The sequence below is a fragment of the Bicyclus anynana genome, chromosome 7 (genome assembly GCF_947172395.1).
Source record: "Bicyclus anynana chromosome 7, ilBicAnyn1.1, whole genome shotgun sequence".
In the NCBI taxonomy this organism is placed as follows: domain Eukaryota; kingdom Metazoa; phylum Arthropoda; class Insecta; order Lepidoptera; family Nymphalidae; genus Bicyclus; species Bicyclus anynana.
This window is the reverse complement of record NC_069089.1, coordinates 3,139,792-3,155,786: the sequence shown is the minus strand read 5'-3', so window position 1 is coordinate 3,155,786 and position 15,995 is coordinate 3,139,792. Positions and strand designations below refer to the sequence as shown.

The following is a 15,995-nucleotide window of genomic DNA, read 5'->3' as shown; positions in this document are numbered from 1 at the left end:
GCTTTTTTTAATATTAGTATAGATTATGGATTAGCAGACGCGCCGCGTTTTCACCGGTAGTTCCCGTCACTATAATTAAACGTTTATAAAATATGGCCTCACACATATAACATGGCTAATTGTTAAAAGAATTTTCAAAATCGGTTAAGTAGATCCAGACATTACTCCCAACAACCTTACAAACTTTACTTCTTATGATATTAGCACCCATAAATGAGAGCACCTTAAGTTAGACTGCAGAAGTTATAAATAATGAATAAGGAAAAAGCGTCACGTCTCCATATGCCATAAAAGCCACCTGCCTTACATTTTATTCAACGCCTACTGATTTATAAAACGTTAATAGCAAAAGTAAAATAATATATATATACTAGCGGACGCCCGCGACTTCGTCCGCGTGAAACTCGGTCTAAACTTTCAACTACCTCTAACTTACCCCTACCTTACCCTTAGGGGTATAAAAATAGATGTTGGCCTATTCTCATAGATACCGGATAAGCACAAAAAATTTCATCAAAATCGGTCAAGCCGTTTCGGAGGAGTAAGGCAACGAAAACTGTGACACCAGAATTTTATATATTAGATATATATGTTTCGACATTCTATATGTCTATCGCATTCACGGTGATTCTGTTGTAGGTTTCTTCTCAGAAGTGGAGGCTTGGAGACCTTACATTACCGCTTTAGTTTCAAATTACCGTGTAAGAAAATATTTATATATGTACGATAACGTCTGTTTCCATTTTATTTCTTATTGTTTTTATCTACAAAAGCTTGTCTATTAAGTATGACACAAAAGTAAATAGAAAGGTTATAATATCCTTGTATATTAACTGTTTTTATTTGTTTTTATAACGATTAAATTAATCGTTATAAAATTATAAACAAAATACGAAAAACTTTATCTAAAGCAAATAGACTGTATACACAAATTTAAAATATAAATAAATGACAAATTCTGAATGCAACAGTAAATGTAATCAGTTATGATTTTCTTATAAATAATTGACTATTTTAATTTTAATTTCTGACATTAATTTTTAATTTTTTACTTCATTTTTTAATTATATGTCATTGATTGATTTAATGTTGCATTACACCTAACAAAGCATATATTTATATATTTATATTTCTAAATATGCTCTTGTTATATACATAGAGGATAAAGGACACATACTGTGATACAGGAGTAAAGTCGGTTGCAGTTCAAACAACTATACCGTTAGGAACCAATACATTTTCAATCATGTTTGACTTGAAATCTGAGCGTTCAAACAGTAGCTAATATTGCTTCAATATGTACGTCGAAACAAACTTGCTAACACTATATTGTTGTTCAAGCAACATTACATTAAATATTTAACATGTTTGCCTAGAACTCTTGCATATAAACTTGCTCAACGAGATTCACTACATACTATAAAACAAATTCGCTTTCTCTGCCCCTATGTATGCTTAAATCTTTAAAATAGATAGAATGATTGAAGAGGAAAGTATATATGTATAATAACATTCATGGTTCCTTTGGGATTTGTGAAAAGTTGAAATCCATGCGGACGAAGTCGCAGGCGTCCGCTAGTTTATAATATAACTACCCGACGGCCCGCGGTTTCACCCGCGTAGTTCCCGTGAGGATACGAGATAAAATATAGCCTACACTCACAAATAACGTGGTTTTCAGTAGTAAAATAGTTATCAAAATCGGTTCCGTAGATCTGGTGATTACCCCCTTCAACACACACTTTCACAAACTTTCATCATCACCATCATTATTATCAGCCGATGGACGTACTCTGCTGGACATAGGCCTCTTGCATATTGCATAGACTTCCAAGCACAACGGTCTGGACCCGCCAACATCCAGCAGCTTTCTGCAATCCGCTTGATATCCTCTCCACCTAGTAGGGGGTCGACCAACACTGCGCTTTCCAGTGCGTGGTTGCCATTCCGGAACCTTGGAACCCCAACGTCCATCGACTCTTCAAACAATGTAACTACACAATTTTACCTTTTTGTAATAGGTTCACAACTTACTCTTTCATATTTTTTCTCTTCTATACAAGTTAGCTTTGCCTTGACTACAATCTCACCTGATATGGTAATTAATGATGCAGTCTAAGATGGAAGCGGGCTAACTTGTTAGGAGGAGGATGAAAATCCACACTCCTTTCGGTTTCTACACGGCATCGTACCGAAACGCTAAATCGCTTGGCGATCATTAATCAATCAGGGTGGTAACTAGCAACGGCCAAAGCCTCCCACCAGCCAGACCTGGACCAATTAAGAAAATCTCAATCGGCCCAGCCGGGGATCGATCCCAGGACCTCCGTTTTGTTAATCCTCCGCGCATACCACTGCGCCAAGGAGGTTAGAGCAATCTATCTATCTCTTGACGCATTTTACACTAGATTTATCATCTCCGCCGGGCATATTGGCTTCGCATGAATGCGGTGAGGTTGTAAACAGAAACTGCTCGCTAGACTTTTTAAATTTAACCGCCGATATAAAAGAATAATATATAAATTTCTACGGCCAGTTAAACGTGTAAATAAAAGTAACTCATAAATAAAAAGTGTCAATTTGTGTTATTAAAATAACTCTTTTTTTCTTATTCATATGAAACTAAAACACAAACGAATTTTTTTAAAACTCTTATCTGGTAATAGGTATGTCCGAACTAATCCCATTAAAAGCGCATTTTGCACTTTCACTAGAAGATAAAAAAGTTCAAAGTCACTCAGCGGGCGTAGAGCGAGCTATGCTTGGAGTTTCTCTGAGAGATCGAATCAGAAATGAGGTGATCTGCAGAAAAACCAAACTCACTGACATAGCTCAGCGAATCGCGAAGCTGAAAAGGCAATGGGCAGGGCACGTATTTCGAAGAGCCGATGGACGTTGGGTCCCAGACGTAGCTTGTTGGTGGACGTGTTTGTCGACTCCAAGGTGGACTGAGGACATCAAGCAGATTGCAGAGAGCCGCTGGATGAGATGTACTTCATCATCATATCAGCCGATGGGCGTCCACTGCAGGACATAGGTCTTTTGTAGGGACTTCCAAACATCGCGATACTGAGCCACCTGCATCTAGCGAATCCCTGCGACTCGCTTGATGTCGTCAGTCCACCTGGTGGGGGGTCGACCAACACTGCGCTTACTAGTGCGGAGTCGTCATTCCAGCACTTTGGGACCCCAACGTCCATCGGCTCTTCGAACTATGTGCCCCGCCCATTGCTACTTCAGCTTCGCAACTTTGAGCTATGTCTGTGACTTTGGTTCTTCTGCGGATCACCTCGTTTCTGATTTGATCACGCAGAGATACTCCTAACATAGCTCGTTCAATCGCCCGCTGTGTGACTCTGAACGGAACCATAGGTCATCACTGGCAACACGCACTGTTCGAAGACTTTTGTCTTCAGGCACTGAGGAATTTTAGATGAAAAGATGTCGCGAAGTTTCCCGAATGCAGCCCAGCCGAGATTTACTTATAAAGAATGAATTTTACGTAAACAAGGTCATAATCATACATACCGAACCATTTCTAGTTCTCGACAGTGATGGGACCATTTCCTTCTCCACCGCAGCAACTGCCAGCAATGGTGCGAAGATGGCGAATGAGATGAGCCACAAGGCCACTAGCAGGCTGCAGGCTCCACGTCTTGAGGGCATCCAGGGCTGGCGCAGAGACTGCGTGATGGCCAGGTAGCGGTCCACTGACATGGCTGTTATTGTGAACACACTGGATGATACTGCCACCCCTGAAAAATAAATTAATTTGTTTTGGAGTGCATTTCATTGGTCTACTTGAAGGACCCACTTATACATTGGTGATAACATGCGATTAAGTGATGAGAAATTGACAAAATATTTTCCAATGGCAGCGGAGTTATCCCAGTTCCATATCTTTTGTCCAAACGCAATGAAACAGATAGCTGTATTTCCGGTTGAAACGCCGTTGCTTGTAATTTATCTATTTATCTTCACGAGAATGTCTCGTTGGTTGCATGTTAGCACCACAGACCTCCCTATTAGAGGAAAAGCTGTAACCTGACTATCGAAAAATGACTAAAAGATAAGAAAAAAAGGTAAACTCGTTTAAGTCAGTTAAAATGTAGGCCATGTTACCCAGACCATATTACCGAATAGATTGATATGCTACTTAGCAAAATAAGATGAATAGTTTATGCGTTACGGAGGAACAAACCTAAATACAACCTATACCATAGACTACTACTAAAATCGTCGCTTGTAAAAAATCTAAAAATCGCCGTATGTTATAGATACTCGTACATATTATACCACTTACTGACGCCACACGATTTCACCCGAGTGGTTCCCGTTCCTGTAGGAATAAGGGCATAAAATATAGCCTATAGCCTTCCTCGATAAATGGGCTATCTAACACTAAAAGTATTTTTCAAATCGGACCTGTAGTTCCTGAGATTAGCGCGTTCAATCAAACAAACAAACTCTTCAGCTTACATACATCGTGACATTTAGTACCGATAAAACTAAAAATTAAAAGTAGATTATCCAATTAACATAATTTACAAAAAAGCAACTGGGAAAATTTTATCGGAAAACAAAATATTTTTAAAACATCGATAAAAGTTAACGACCTCAAACAAATAATTTGTTCGAAAAACAAATTGACTCTGCTATTAATTTTAGAAATTAATTAAGCATTTCGATTTAAATGAAGACAAACTAAAACTTCGCCGATTGAGTTTGCTCCCAGTTTGAGTCTTAAAATTGGCCCTTTAATCGGCTAGCGTTGGTGCAATCACACTAATTGGACCCCTAATTGGTTCAACTTTAACAATACAACTAGATATCGCTCACAGCTTTCTCTTCGTTAAGATTTCGACGGCTTTGAAGTTAGAAAAAATTTTGTTAAAGAATATGTGTTGTACGCAAAAAATGAGAGAAAAAGTTTTTTTTATTCTTTAAATTGTGATTGTGTGATGGGACACAACAATGATTTGAGTATAATTGACTTTTTTAGCTGGTGGAAGGCTACGGCCGTGGCTAGTTACCACCCTACAGACAAAGACGTACCGCTAAGCGATTTAACGTTCCGGTACGATGTCGTGTAGAAACCAAAAGGGATGTGGATTTTCATCCTCCTCCTAACAAGTTAGACCGCTTCCATCTTAGATTGCATCATCACTTACCATCAGGTGAGATTGTAGTCAAGGGCTAACTTGTAAAATAATAAAAAAAATAAGCCCCATTTTGTAGCGAGGATAAATTGATGAAATTAATAAATTTTCGATTATTTGAAACTACGCAGAAAATACGTGAATAGTACTACGCAGCCTATATAGTACTAGTATATAGTACTAAATAGTACTAGTATATAGTACTAGTATATACTAAATAGTACTAGTATATAGTACTAAATAGTACTAGTAGTTAGATTAATGGGCCGGGTATTTACCGTGAATTTTGCGTTATAGAAATACATCCACTGTGAATTCATCAATCGTTCTATTTAACTGTTCATGAGATTACAGCCCGGTTACAGACACACGGACACACGGACGAACGGACAGACAACTCAAAAAAATATTATAGAACTGCGCATACCTTGTAAAAAGTTGACAGTCTTGCACATGACTTCTCCGAAGTACCACAGCAGTGTGACTGCCTTGGCGATCTGCACCGGCATACAGAATAGCGTCACCAGCAGGTCGGCCACCGACAGGTTCACCAGGAAAATGTTCGTCACACTGCAACAAATGGACAACCTTATGAATAATGGGATCGCGTAATATTTTTTTTCTTTTTTTAAGGATTTTGTACCATAAAAATAAAAATGCGGAACCCTTAGAACCAATTTCTTGTCCATCTTTCGACCAAGACCCTTCTTATCTCTGACAATAGAGGTATATTGTCAGATCTACAGCCTCTTGAAGCTTCAAATGTTGTCGGAACAGATTCAACTTTTTGGAAAACGTCTAATATCATCATCATCACATCAGGACATAGGCGTCCACAGCAGGACATAGGCCTTTTGTAGGGACTTCTAAACATCAAGAAATATAAATAAGAAGTCAAGTAGACTAGTACATAGCATTTTTTTTGCGATTTTAGATTTAGCGTACGTGCCTACCTAACCCTAAATGTAAGTACAAGAAATAGATGTGAATACACAATACACAAGGCACAAACATCGGTAATTCAGTTTCTAAAGCTTTAGTTTTCAAACTGCTACTAAGTCTTTGCGCAAACATTCAATAACGAGTGTGAGAATCTGAAAGCCCGTTATTTTGGAGCGATTCGACTGTGACGAGAGGTAAAGCGGCGAGAAATAGTAATCATTTATTTGTCCTAAACGCCAGCGACTTTCTTGAACTTGCTTTTTGACGTGAATATGTCCGTCTATCATGGGAAGCTGTAAGGTGGAGGTAGTGGTCTAATTCATGATATCATTCAGATAGCTGGAAACGAATGGATGGATGAATGAAATCTGGCAAAGACAGGGAGTTGTGGAAGAAGATGGAGAAGGTATTTACCCTTTCAGGGGTCTATATTTAATATATAAATATAATATAATATAAAAAGCCTTTATTCTAGTATCGTTTTACAATTTTAACTTACAATCTCACATTAATTAAAAATAAATAATTACACTAAATACAAGTCGCCTGTACGGCGTAGGCCTCCTCCAAATCTTTCCATAATTTCTTGTTTCGCATCCAAGCCATGCCACTAGTTTGTGAGAAGACGTCTCTCCATCTCCTTTTCTGGTGACCTCTTTTTCTTTTTTCGCCCCTTGGTACCCATTCCGTCACCCTCTTGGTCCATATTTGGTATATTCAATAAGAACATACTAATAATATTACTAACATAATTTAAGAAAACCTGCTAACAAACTACTAACAACTTATGAAATGTAATTTTGAAATGTAAATGTAAATATGGAATAAACGGCTTATTTATTTATTTATATCGTGGGAAGCTTAATATACTCAGAGGCACAATAATCCGCCCACTTTAATATACTCGCCTACTAGTCATATTTATTATTAAAGTGTGCGAATAATTGTGCCTCTGAGTATATTTGCTGTTGCTTTGCAATATATTTGCGGAAATATTGGGATAGTCGAAAGCGGCAGATGAATATAAGGGAAGGCAGTCGGCACGCTGATGAGTACCTCCACCAAGTACGAACCTTAATTCTCGTATAGAGCCGCATGTTTAGGATTACCCGTCAAAGATGGATCAGTACTCAAAAAACGCGTCTTAAAGGAAAGGTTAGTCGAATTACTAGCTAAAAAGTGTGCATTTCGAAAATTTTGCATAGTCTAAACGAGTGAGAGGGTTACATTATGCAAAAAGTACCCCTGTTTTGACAGTTATTTGAGGGTATCTTTAATTTACTTAAGTGAGATTTTAATATAAATCAAATAATAATACAAAGCCACGCATAACCAACAAGTATATCTGTTAACGTCATTAAAATCTGAGTAATAATAAATCATACCCTACTATACTATTAAAAACGCGAAAGTTTGTATGGATGTTTGTTACTCTTTAACGCTGCAACTACTCAACCGGTTTAGCTGAAATTTATAACGAAGATAGATAATATCCTGGATTAACACATAGGCTACTTTTTATCCCAAGCGTCCGCTAGTATTACCATAAACAAATACATGAAAAATTAGAAAAAATATATCACCTCTTTTCAGTATTATGTTCAACACACAGACACTCTGTTTGTACATAGTTGTTAGATTTTATCCTCAGAGGGATTTACTATCTTGCGGCAAATGTTTCAGAACCTCAATACACGCTCAAATAACCTATTCTGTAACCTATCCGTGCTCAGACGTGATATATTGTTTAATCGGTTCGTTTATTTCGTTAGAGTTGAACTGAGAGGTTAAAGCTTCAAAAAACCAAAAATGCTTGCTAAAATTTTATTAACGCTTGTTATTATTATATTAGGTTATTAATTCGTTTGTGAAAACGCTGTCTATAACCATTTAGCACAAGATCTTACTTTCCTGGATAATCTTTGACAAAGAGCTAGGTACTTTGCCAAAACTCATCCAAGAAAATTCAACAATGTTCATTTCTGCCGCTAAGCAAGATTACTGTGAGGTCTGCAAGAAAACGATGCAGGTGTGTTTAATAATATTAATAACTTAATTATTTTGCCTCAGATTTCTTCTTTACTAAGTATCGATCGTGATAGCCCAGAGGATATGATTCGGAGGACGTAGGATCTCTCCTAGTTCTAGATCTAGTTCTCTAACTTGTCAGTTATGTGCATTTTAAGAAATTAAATATTACGTACCTCAAATGGTGAAGTAAAATCGTGAAAAAAAACCTGCATACCTGACAATTTTCTTAATTGTCTACGTGTGTAAAGTCTGACAATCCGCATTGGGCCAGCGTGGTGGACTATTAGCTTAACTCCTCTCATTCGGAGCGGAGACTCATGTTCAACAGTGAGCCGAGCTAACAAAATAAAAAAAAACAAAAATCAAATGGTCCTTTAAGTGGAAACTTATCGCCTGTAAATGATTATTCATTTCGTAGTCACTCTACGATCACGTTTTATGATGCTCATATTATCGACCTATCATAATATCAGCTCGCCTGTAACCTGAGGTTGTTAAACCTAAAATAATGTTGGCGGCACATCGTTGCGTCAACGTTGATCTTAAGGTGTTGACGATTGACGTGTGTTTAGAAAATAATATAAAACATTTATCAATTTTCACATGTTGTTTCCTATGAAACATCACACCTCTCTGAGACGGGCTTTTAACAAAATTGCCCCGTGTTTGTTCATCATAATGTTTAATATACTCATTTATATGTACTTTATGGTCGTTAGCAGATGTTTAAACAGTATTAGGTTTCTCGAAAACGAAGTCTAGAGCCTAGGCAGTCTGCTGCCTTGGACATAAAGAACCGAATATTAAGACTAATTTAATACTGTACTTGTATTACAATAAGAAAAAATCTTAATAAAATAATTCACACACATACTCGTATCGAATCAGCCGAATCAGCCGTAGGAAAGACCATATTATACCTTTATTATACCTTTATGATAGTACTTTTGTTACCGCATCAAAGGACTCGTCTCGGAGACATAAAATTTGAAGGCGTACAAAAGAGGTGGTCCAAAATTGTATGGAGCCCAGCCCAGGATTAGTCATTGTACCCTTGCAGAAATAAAATAAAATACAATTTTTAACTTGTTTCCAGTATACAGATCTACGAATTTACTTTAATTCTTTCGAAATAATATTCATTCTCTCCCAAGAAATGCAACACTGGTATGGGTAGTAATGGCGGATTTATGACATTTTCAACACAGTCATTTTTTGCTGTCAATTGTCATGTCATAGTTGCTTTATGGGCGCCATCTTGATATAACTCAAAAACTTGGGTTATAATTTTATTTATTTCTTTTTATTTAGTTAGATTTATTCACTTATTTTAATTTTAATAGAATCCTTATTTTAATTTAAGAGAAATATAGATTATTTGACCACAATTAATTTAAGCGCCAAGTTATAAGCCACTTCTATAACTATATGAACGTGAGCTGAGCTCACTTCCCTCGCGGACACGCACACAAGCATACTTATCGTAGCGTAGCATTGCGCCAAGGGCTCCCATTTCGGGGCACATAAAACGGCTTACGAATCACTCGACTATACACTATCTATGTGTTATTTTATGACCACAGCATTACCAATTGTACCAGAAAGGTCATCAAAGACATAAATTTGTTTATTTGTAGCTTGGATAAAAGTTAAACTTCTTTCAGTACTCATTACGTGCGTAACTTTTCCATCTTCTAGTTGTAGTTGGCTCGGGTATATAGCGGATAATGCAAGTTTGTAAGTCGCCGCGTATCGGCTTTAGAACTTCATAAACTAATTAATGTTATACCACGCGTTTTCTGTTTAGGCATTTTGATTATCTTGTCTATCTATACTAATATTATATCTTAATATACTACTAGAAATGAGAAGATCCGCAGAAGAACCAAATTCACTGATATAGCTCAGCGAGTCGCGAAGCTCAAGTGGCAATGGGCAGGCCAAATAGTTTGAAGAGCCGATGGACGTTGGGGTCTCAAGGTACTGGAATGGCGACCCCGCACCGGAAAGCGCAGTGTTGGTCGACCCCCCATTAGGTGGACCGAGGACCAGCCGGGATCAAATCCAGGACCTCCATCTTGTAAATCCATCGCACATACCACTGCGCCACAGAGGCCGTCTAAATCTTATGGTATTATGTATAGTCCTTAATACTATGTAAGATTAATATTCTTGTTTGACGTTATAACATGGGATATGTATTAGAAAATTTACATACAAATAGCGTCACCCAAATACTTGTACCTCATACTCGTAGAAGGAGTACCTAGGAAGATAATCCAGAATTAATTAAGTGCGTCGGTTTACACCATGTTATAAAGTGGAATTCATCTCAAACTCATTCAATACACATATAAATAAAATTGTGTCTGTGATTCCAAGATAACTGTGTGTTTGTGTAATCGTTCTTATAGTTATTTACACGATACATAACCACAAACAAGTTTTTTTTAATTATGTCTGTCTATCTGTCTTTCTATTTGTCCGGCTAATCTTTGGAATGACTGAACTGATTTTAATGGGACTTGCACTGGAAGGTAGATGAGGTTGTGAAGCATCATATAGACTATTCATCCCGAAGTATTCTCCGCGGGATGTCACGTGAACGATGTCGCGGGTGTCCGCTAGTTTACGAATATATACCTACCTACTACACATACACTACATTATTTTTTTTTATGTCTGGCCTAAAAATATTTTTTTTGGTCACATAAACAATATAGCATAACCAGTAGACACAAGGCAAAATCGATTTGAATAATGTAGGTACATACTCGTAACATAAAATTCAAAATTATGTAAAATCCCCGAAGGTCATGAAATTATTAATTACACTCTCGATCAAGTCATCAATCTCATTCAGTGCTCTTTCATTTGAGACCCCACTCGAGTATATTTGCAGACATAGGGGTATTCTTCTCCACTTTCAACCCCCAGAACTTTTAAACGGTTAAACCGATTTTCATCAAACATGTCTAAAAAACCTGCACATAGTTGGGAGCTATGGTGCCACAGACAGACTGACAGTCAGACGTATCATACTTATAACACCACCCTTTTTGCGTCGGGGATTAAAAATAGAAGGCTGCGATAGCCGGAAATAGCAAATTTTATGAAGGCACAAAGTTTATCAACCTATGCTCCTACGAGATGTATAGGTTTTTTTTTTATTATTCTTTACAAGTAAGCCCTTGATTACAATCTCACCTGATGGTAAGTGATGATGCAATCTAAATTGGAAGCGGACTAACTTGTAAAACTAACTTGTGAAAATCCACACCCCTTTCGGTTTCTACACGAGATACCTACAAATAGCAAGAAATTCAGTTTTTTACACATCTTGCGAAAACCATGGCTTTTTCCGGGAATAAAACAACCTTTTATGGTAATCAAGGGTATAACTTATCTCTGTTCCCGAATCTGTCCTTATGTTTTCTCTTCCACAGTGGTTGTCTGGAAGAGATCGCTCTTTAGCGATAAGATCGCCAATTGTATGTACGTTTCTAAGTTTTATTATAAGTTATTATTTATTTTTGTTTCTAGTGTACAATAAAGTATATTTCTTCTTCTTTTTTAAATTTCAGCCAAATCCGTTAAGTAGTTTTTGCGTGAAAGTGTAACAAAGACACATACAAACTTTCACATTTATAGTGAAACTAGCTGACGCCGCGCGGTTTTACCCGCGTGGTCCCCTATCCCTAATACACTGAAAGAATTTTTCAAATCGGATCAGTAGTTCCTGAGATTAGCGCGTTCAATCAAACAAACAAACTCTTCAGCTTTATAATTTTAGTATAGATTAGATGATTATAAAAAAGTGTTATTGAGTTTTACATTTTATTAGATTAATACCCCATTGACGTCGGTGATAATTCGATGGCAGTGGAATGATGGCATAAGCCCATAATCGCCATGTCCTATTCCAACACGCCTTTGGCCATATTGTTTTACACGAGCCCATGAAAATAATAGACCATAACATTTGATGGCGTCGTGATATGACGCAGCGACGGCTTACGCTTACGCAGTGTGTACGCGAGTTCAATATACTCACCACACTAGTGATCAAAGCTGAATTCGTCTATATCTTATCCTATACATATATCACCGTTAAATTGTAAAATACGATAATTTATAATCTCACTCGCGATATTTGTAATCTGATATATTGTGTCTGCCGATATTGTAATCTGTCGATAGATTACAATATATCGAAAAATAATACGTTAAATTGTAATCAGTATGTTCAGTTCACAATATATCGACAGATTACAATTTAACGGTAACATAATATACAATAAATAAAATTATCAAATAAATCAAAAAATAGGTATCCAATGCAAAAATTTTCATCTTACTTCCTAAAAGTGACCCCTATTTATATAAAACTCTTATAGGTTTTCCCGTAATTTTATGATTTCAGATTTCGTCTATTAACGTCATACCTTTGCGTTTGGTTAAAATAAAGGAGAATACCCACCGCCACCACCCACCCATACAACTGTGGCCCACGTATAACCGCGTTAAAAGTAAATATGTATAGATATATATTTTCTAAGATGTATATAAGCGATTGTGATTTTTCTTTTCAATTTTGTATGAATATTCTTTTACCTGTGTGTAGCTGTAAAGCTGTTTAACTTTAATTAGTATTGTAATATTTAGAAAATCTTATTGTTTAGAGTATGTAGTTTTAACCTATAAGTGGCCGAACATTTTGCCTTGATACCTTTTTTTTTAATTCTTTACAAGTTAGCCCTTGACTACAATCTCACCTGATGGTAAGTGATGATGCAGTCTAAGATGGAAGCAGGCTAACTTGTCAAGGAGGAGGATGAAAAACCACACACCTTTCGGTTTCTACACGGCATCGTACCGGAACGCTAAATCGCTATAGCCACGGCCGAAGCCTCCCACCAGCCCGACCTTATATTGTTAAAATATTATATAGCTTGTAAGAAATGTAAGGTTGTTGGTTAACCAAATAAATAAAAAAGAAGTATATGGAGATGTACTAATGTACTAATAATCGACTGTAACAAATCGTAATCCTGAAAACGTATTTTCAGCCTTTTTTACCGCCGAGCGAAACATTCATCAAGCCGAAAGCCTGAGGCTTCCCAGAGGTTCATCCCACGTCAAGTTTAAAAATATATATTCCCACAGTAAACCACCGTGGAGCGAGGCCGAGCGATATTTAATGCGACAGCACGTTGCGGGCAGTCAGAGGGCAAAAACATTTTGTTTGCTAAATCTATACTTAATATTACGAACCTGAAGAGATTGTTTGTTTGAACGCGCGATTCTCAGGAACTACTAGTCCGATTTGAAAAATTATTTCAGTGTTAGATAGCCCATTTATCTAGGAGGGCTATAGGCTATATATTATTTATACGAGAACGAGAACCACGCGAGTGAAACCGCGCGTCGTCAGCTAGTACAAAATAAATACTCTGATTCCAAACTAAACTAAGCGGTGAAGACTATTTCGTGCTATTTCAAGCAAATGCGATTTTAAATATGAATTCATGTACTTTCAGGGACGGCATTCAGATTTATGATGGAGAAAAGTCGAGATATACATTTTTGTACTTTTTAAATAGGTGAACATGAAAATTGGAACTACAACTAATAAATAACGACGTTGATATTCAGATTATAAAAGTGATATATTTTTTTTAATTAAGCGGCTAAAAACTCTGTTTGTCGTTGAAAGCTTTCATGCGATTAGTTCAAATGCACGTAGCATTTGAAGGAAAAATGATCATGTGAATAAAAAATGGTCATGTGAATGAATCATATTAATATTATAAAACGAAAGCGTGTGTGTGAATGTAACTGTGTATGTTTGTTCCCTTCTTTCAGCTACTGAAGCGATTTGGCTGAAATTTCGAATGGAAATAGATTTCACTATGGATTATACATATACATAGGCATATCATCCCGGAAAAATTAGTGGTTCCCGCGGGATTTGTAAAAACTGAATTCCACGCGATCGAAGTCGCGGGCCTCCGCTACTCCAAGATGTCGTCATCAACCCATATTCGGCTCACTGCTGAGCTCGAGTCTCCTCTCAGAATGAGAGGGGTTAGGCCAATAGTCCACCACGCTGGCCCAATGCGGATAGGCAGACTTCACACACGCAGAGAATTAAGATAATTCTCTGGTATGCAGGTTCATGATGTTTTCCTTCACCGTTCCTCACGATGTTTTCCTTCACCGTTCTTACTCCAAGATAAAATCTTTAAATTCTGAGTTACACATAAACTTTTATCTAGTATATTGAAGATTCACAGCTCTGGACTTAACAACTTGATAATTAAATTTATGGGCCAGATAAAATTTAAGCGTCCCAGTAAAACGAACATAAGTGAAATGTAAATCTCTTCAAGGTAAATGTTTTATTAGCATACAAACTTTCGACAGTGACTCTGCTTGAACATTTTAGTCAATCTGCATTATACTGCAATGTAAATTAGTTTCGTGTGCACTTTTGAGTGTAAAACTCGTTTGGTACTCAAAATTTCAAACTGATCTACATTTCACATATCAAAGTCAAAGTAGATACACAAAGTACCTTAAAATCAACGGTTTCCTGTATACACTTTTTAACCGACTTCAAAAAAGCAGGAGATTTCTCAATTTGACCGTATATATATATATATATTTTTATGAGTGTTCGCGCATAATTTCGCCGTTTATGGACCAATTTGAATAATTCTTTTTTTCCATCCATGGAAAAATCCATAGTTCCCGCGGAATTTGTGAAAAACTGAATTCCACGTGGACGAAATCGCGGGCGTCCGCTAGTCATTGATAAAAGCTAGATCTGCATAACATAGGCTATATTTTATACATGTATTCTCACGAAAACTCAAACTACGCGGGAGAAATCGCGGGGTGTCTGCTAGCTATTTATTATATTTGCAAAACAGCTTGACACAGCAGTTTCATGACAACGCGCCTTAGGCAACGCTTTTAGACCGCAGCCACAGACGACATTTATAATGTACGCAAAAACGAGGGTAGGCTTACATTATGATAGGTGTCAGAGAAAAGCGAAAGTAACCCTTTAAGTGATACTTAGTGGTATAAAAATGTAGTTTGATTTATTACAATAGATGATAGAATGAGCTAGTCTTTTTCAAGATCTTAAGTGCGGAAAAACGACGAATTTTCACTTAACCAATTAATATAACTGTCATTTATTTATTTTTCCTTTTTTTAATATTTAACATGTTATACATACAAAATATACAAAACACTATTAATAACTTAAAAAAAATTAACTCTCCCGCTGCAGGACATTTGAGTGCCCAAGCAACCGGTGGTCAGGGCTCCAGAGTGAGGAGCCTCCTCACAATATGCCCGTCTCAAGAATTACTGCCTTCTGTATCCGACTCTTGATCCAGCAGTTAAGCGAAAGCTTCTTAAGGTGTTGGTCGAAGCTTTTCGCTATAAGACCATTGACTGAAACAACTATCGGAACAATAACAGTTGACTCAACATTCCACATTAGTTAATCACAAATCCCGCGAGAACCGTGGATTTTTCCGGCATGAAAAGTAGCCTGTGTGTTAATCCAGAGTAAAATCTATTTCCATTCCTAATTTCAGCCAAATCGCTTCAGTAGCCGCAGCGTAAAAGAGGAACAAACATACTTACACACTTACACACAAACTTTCGCCTTTATAATATCTAGACCAGACATTTTCCTTTTGTCCAAACAAACAAAGCGAATAGTACATGTAGAACTTACTGTGCCGTGGGAGACTAACATTCCGAGGGATCACAATTTAAAAGTGAATAAATATTATGACCTAACAAATGAACTAACTAAAAATGGCTATGTAGTTAGTCTGT

General features: G+C 37.0%; 1 protein-coding gene across 2 annotated transcripts in view; it reads right to left on the bottom strand.

Moving 5' to 3' along the window:
* Nucleotides 1–15,995, bottom strand: part of LOC112058140 (neuropeptide FF receptor 1-like) — a 95,512-nt gene that overhangs the window by 12,610 nt on the left and 66,907 nt on the right. For both annotated transcript variants that reach the window (XM_052882576.1, XM_052882577.1), the window contains exons 3-4: nt 5,587–5,729; nt 3,529–3,755 (exon numbers count right to left, since the gene is read on the bottom strand). In XM_052882576.1, the coding sequence (XP_052738536.1) occupies nt 3,529–3,755; nt 5,587–5,729 (370 nt within the window). The remainder of the gene's footprint in view (nt 1–3,528; nt 3,756–5,586; nt 5,730–15,995) is intronic.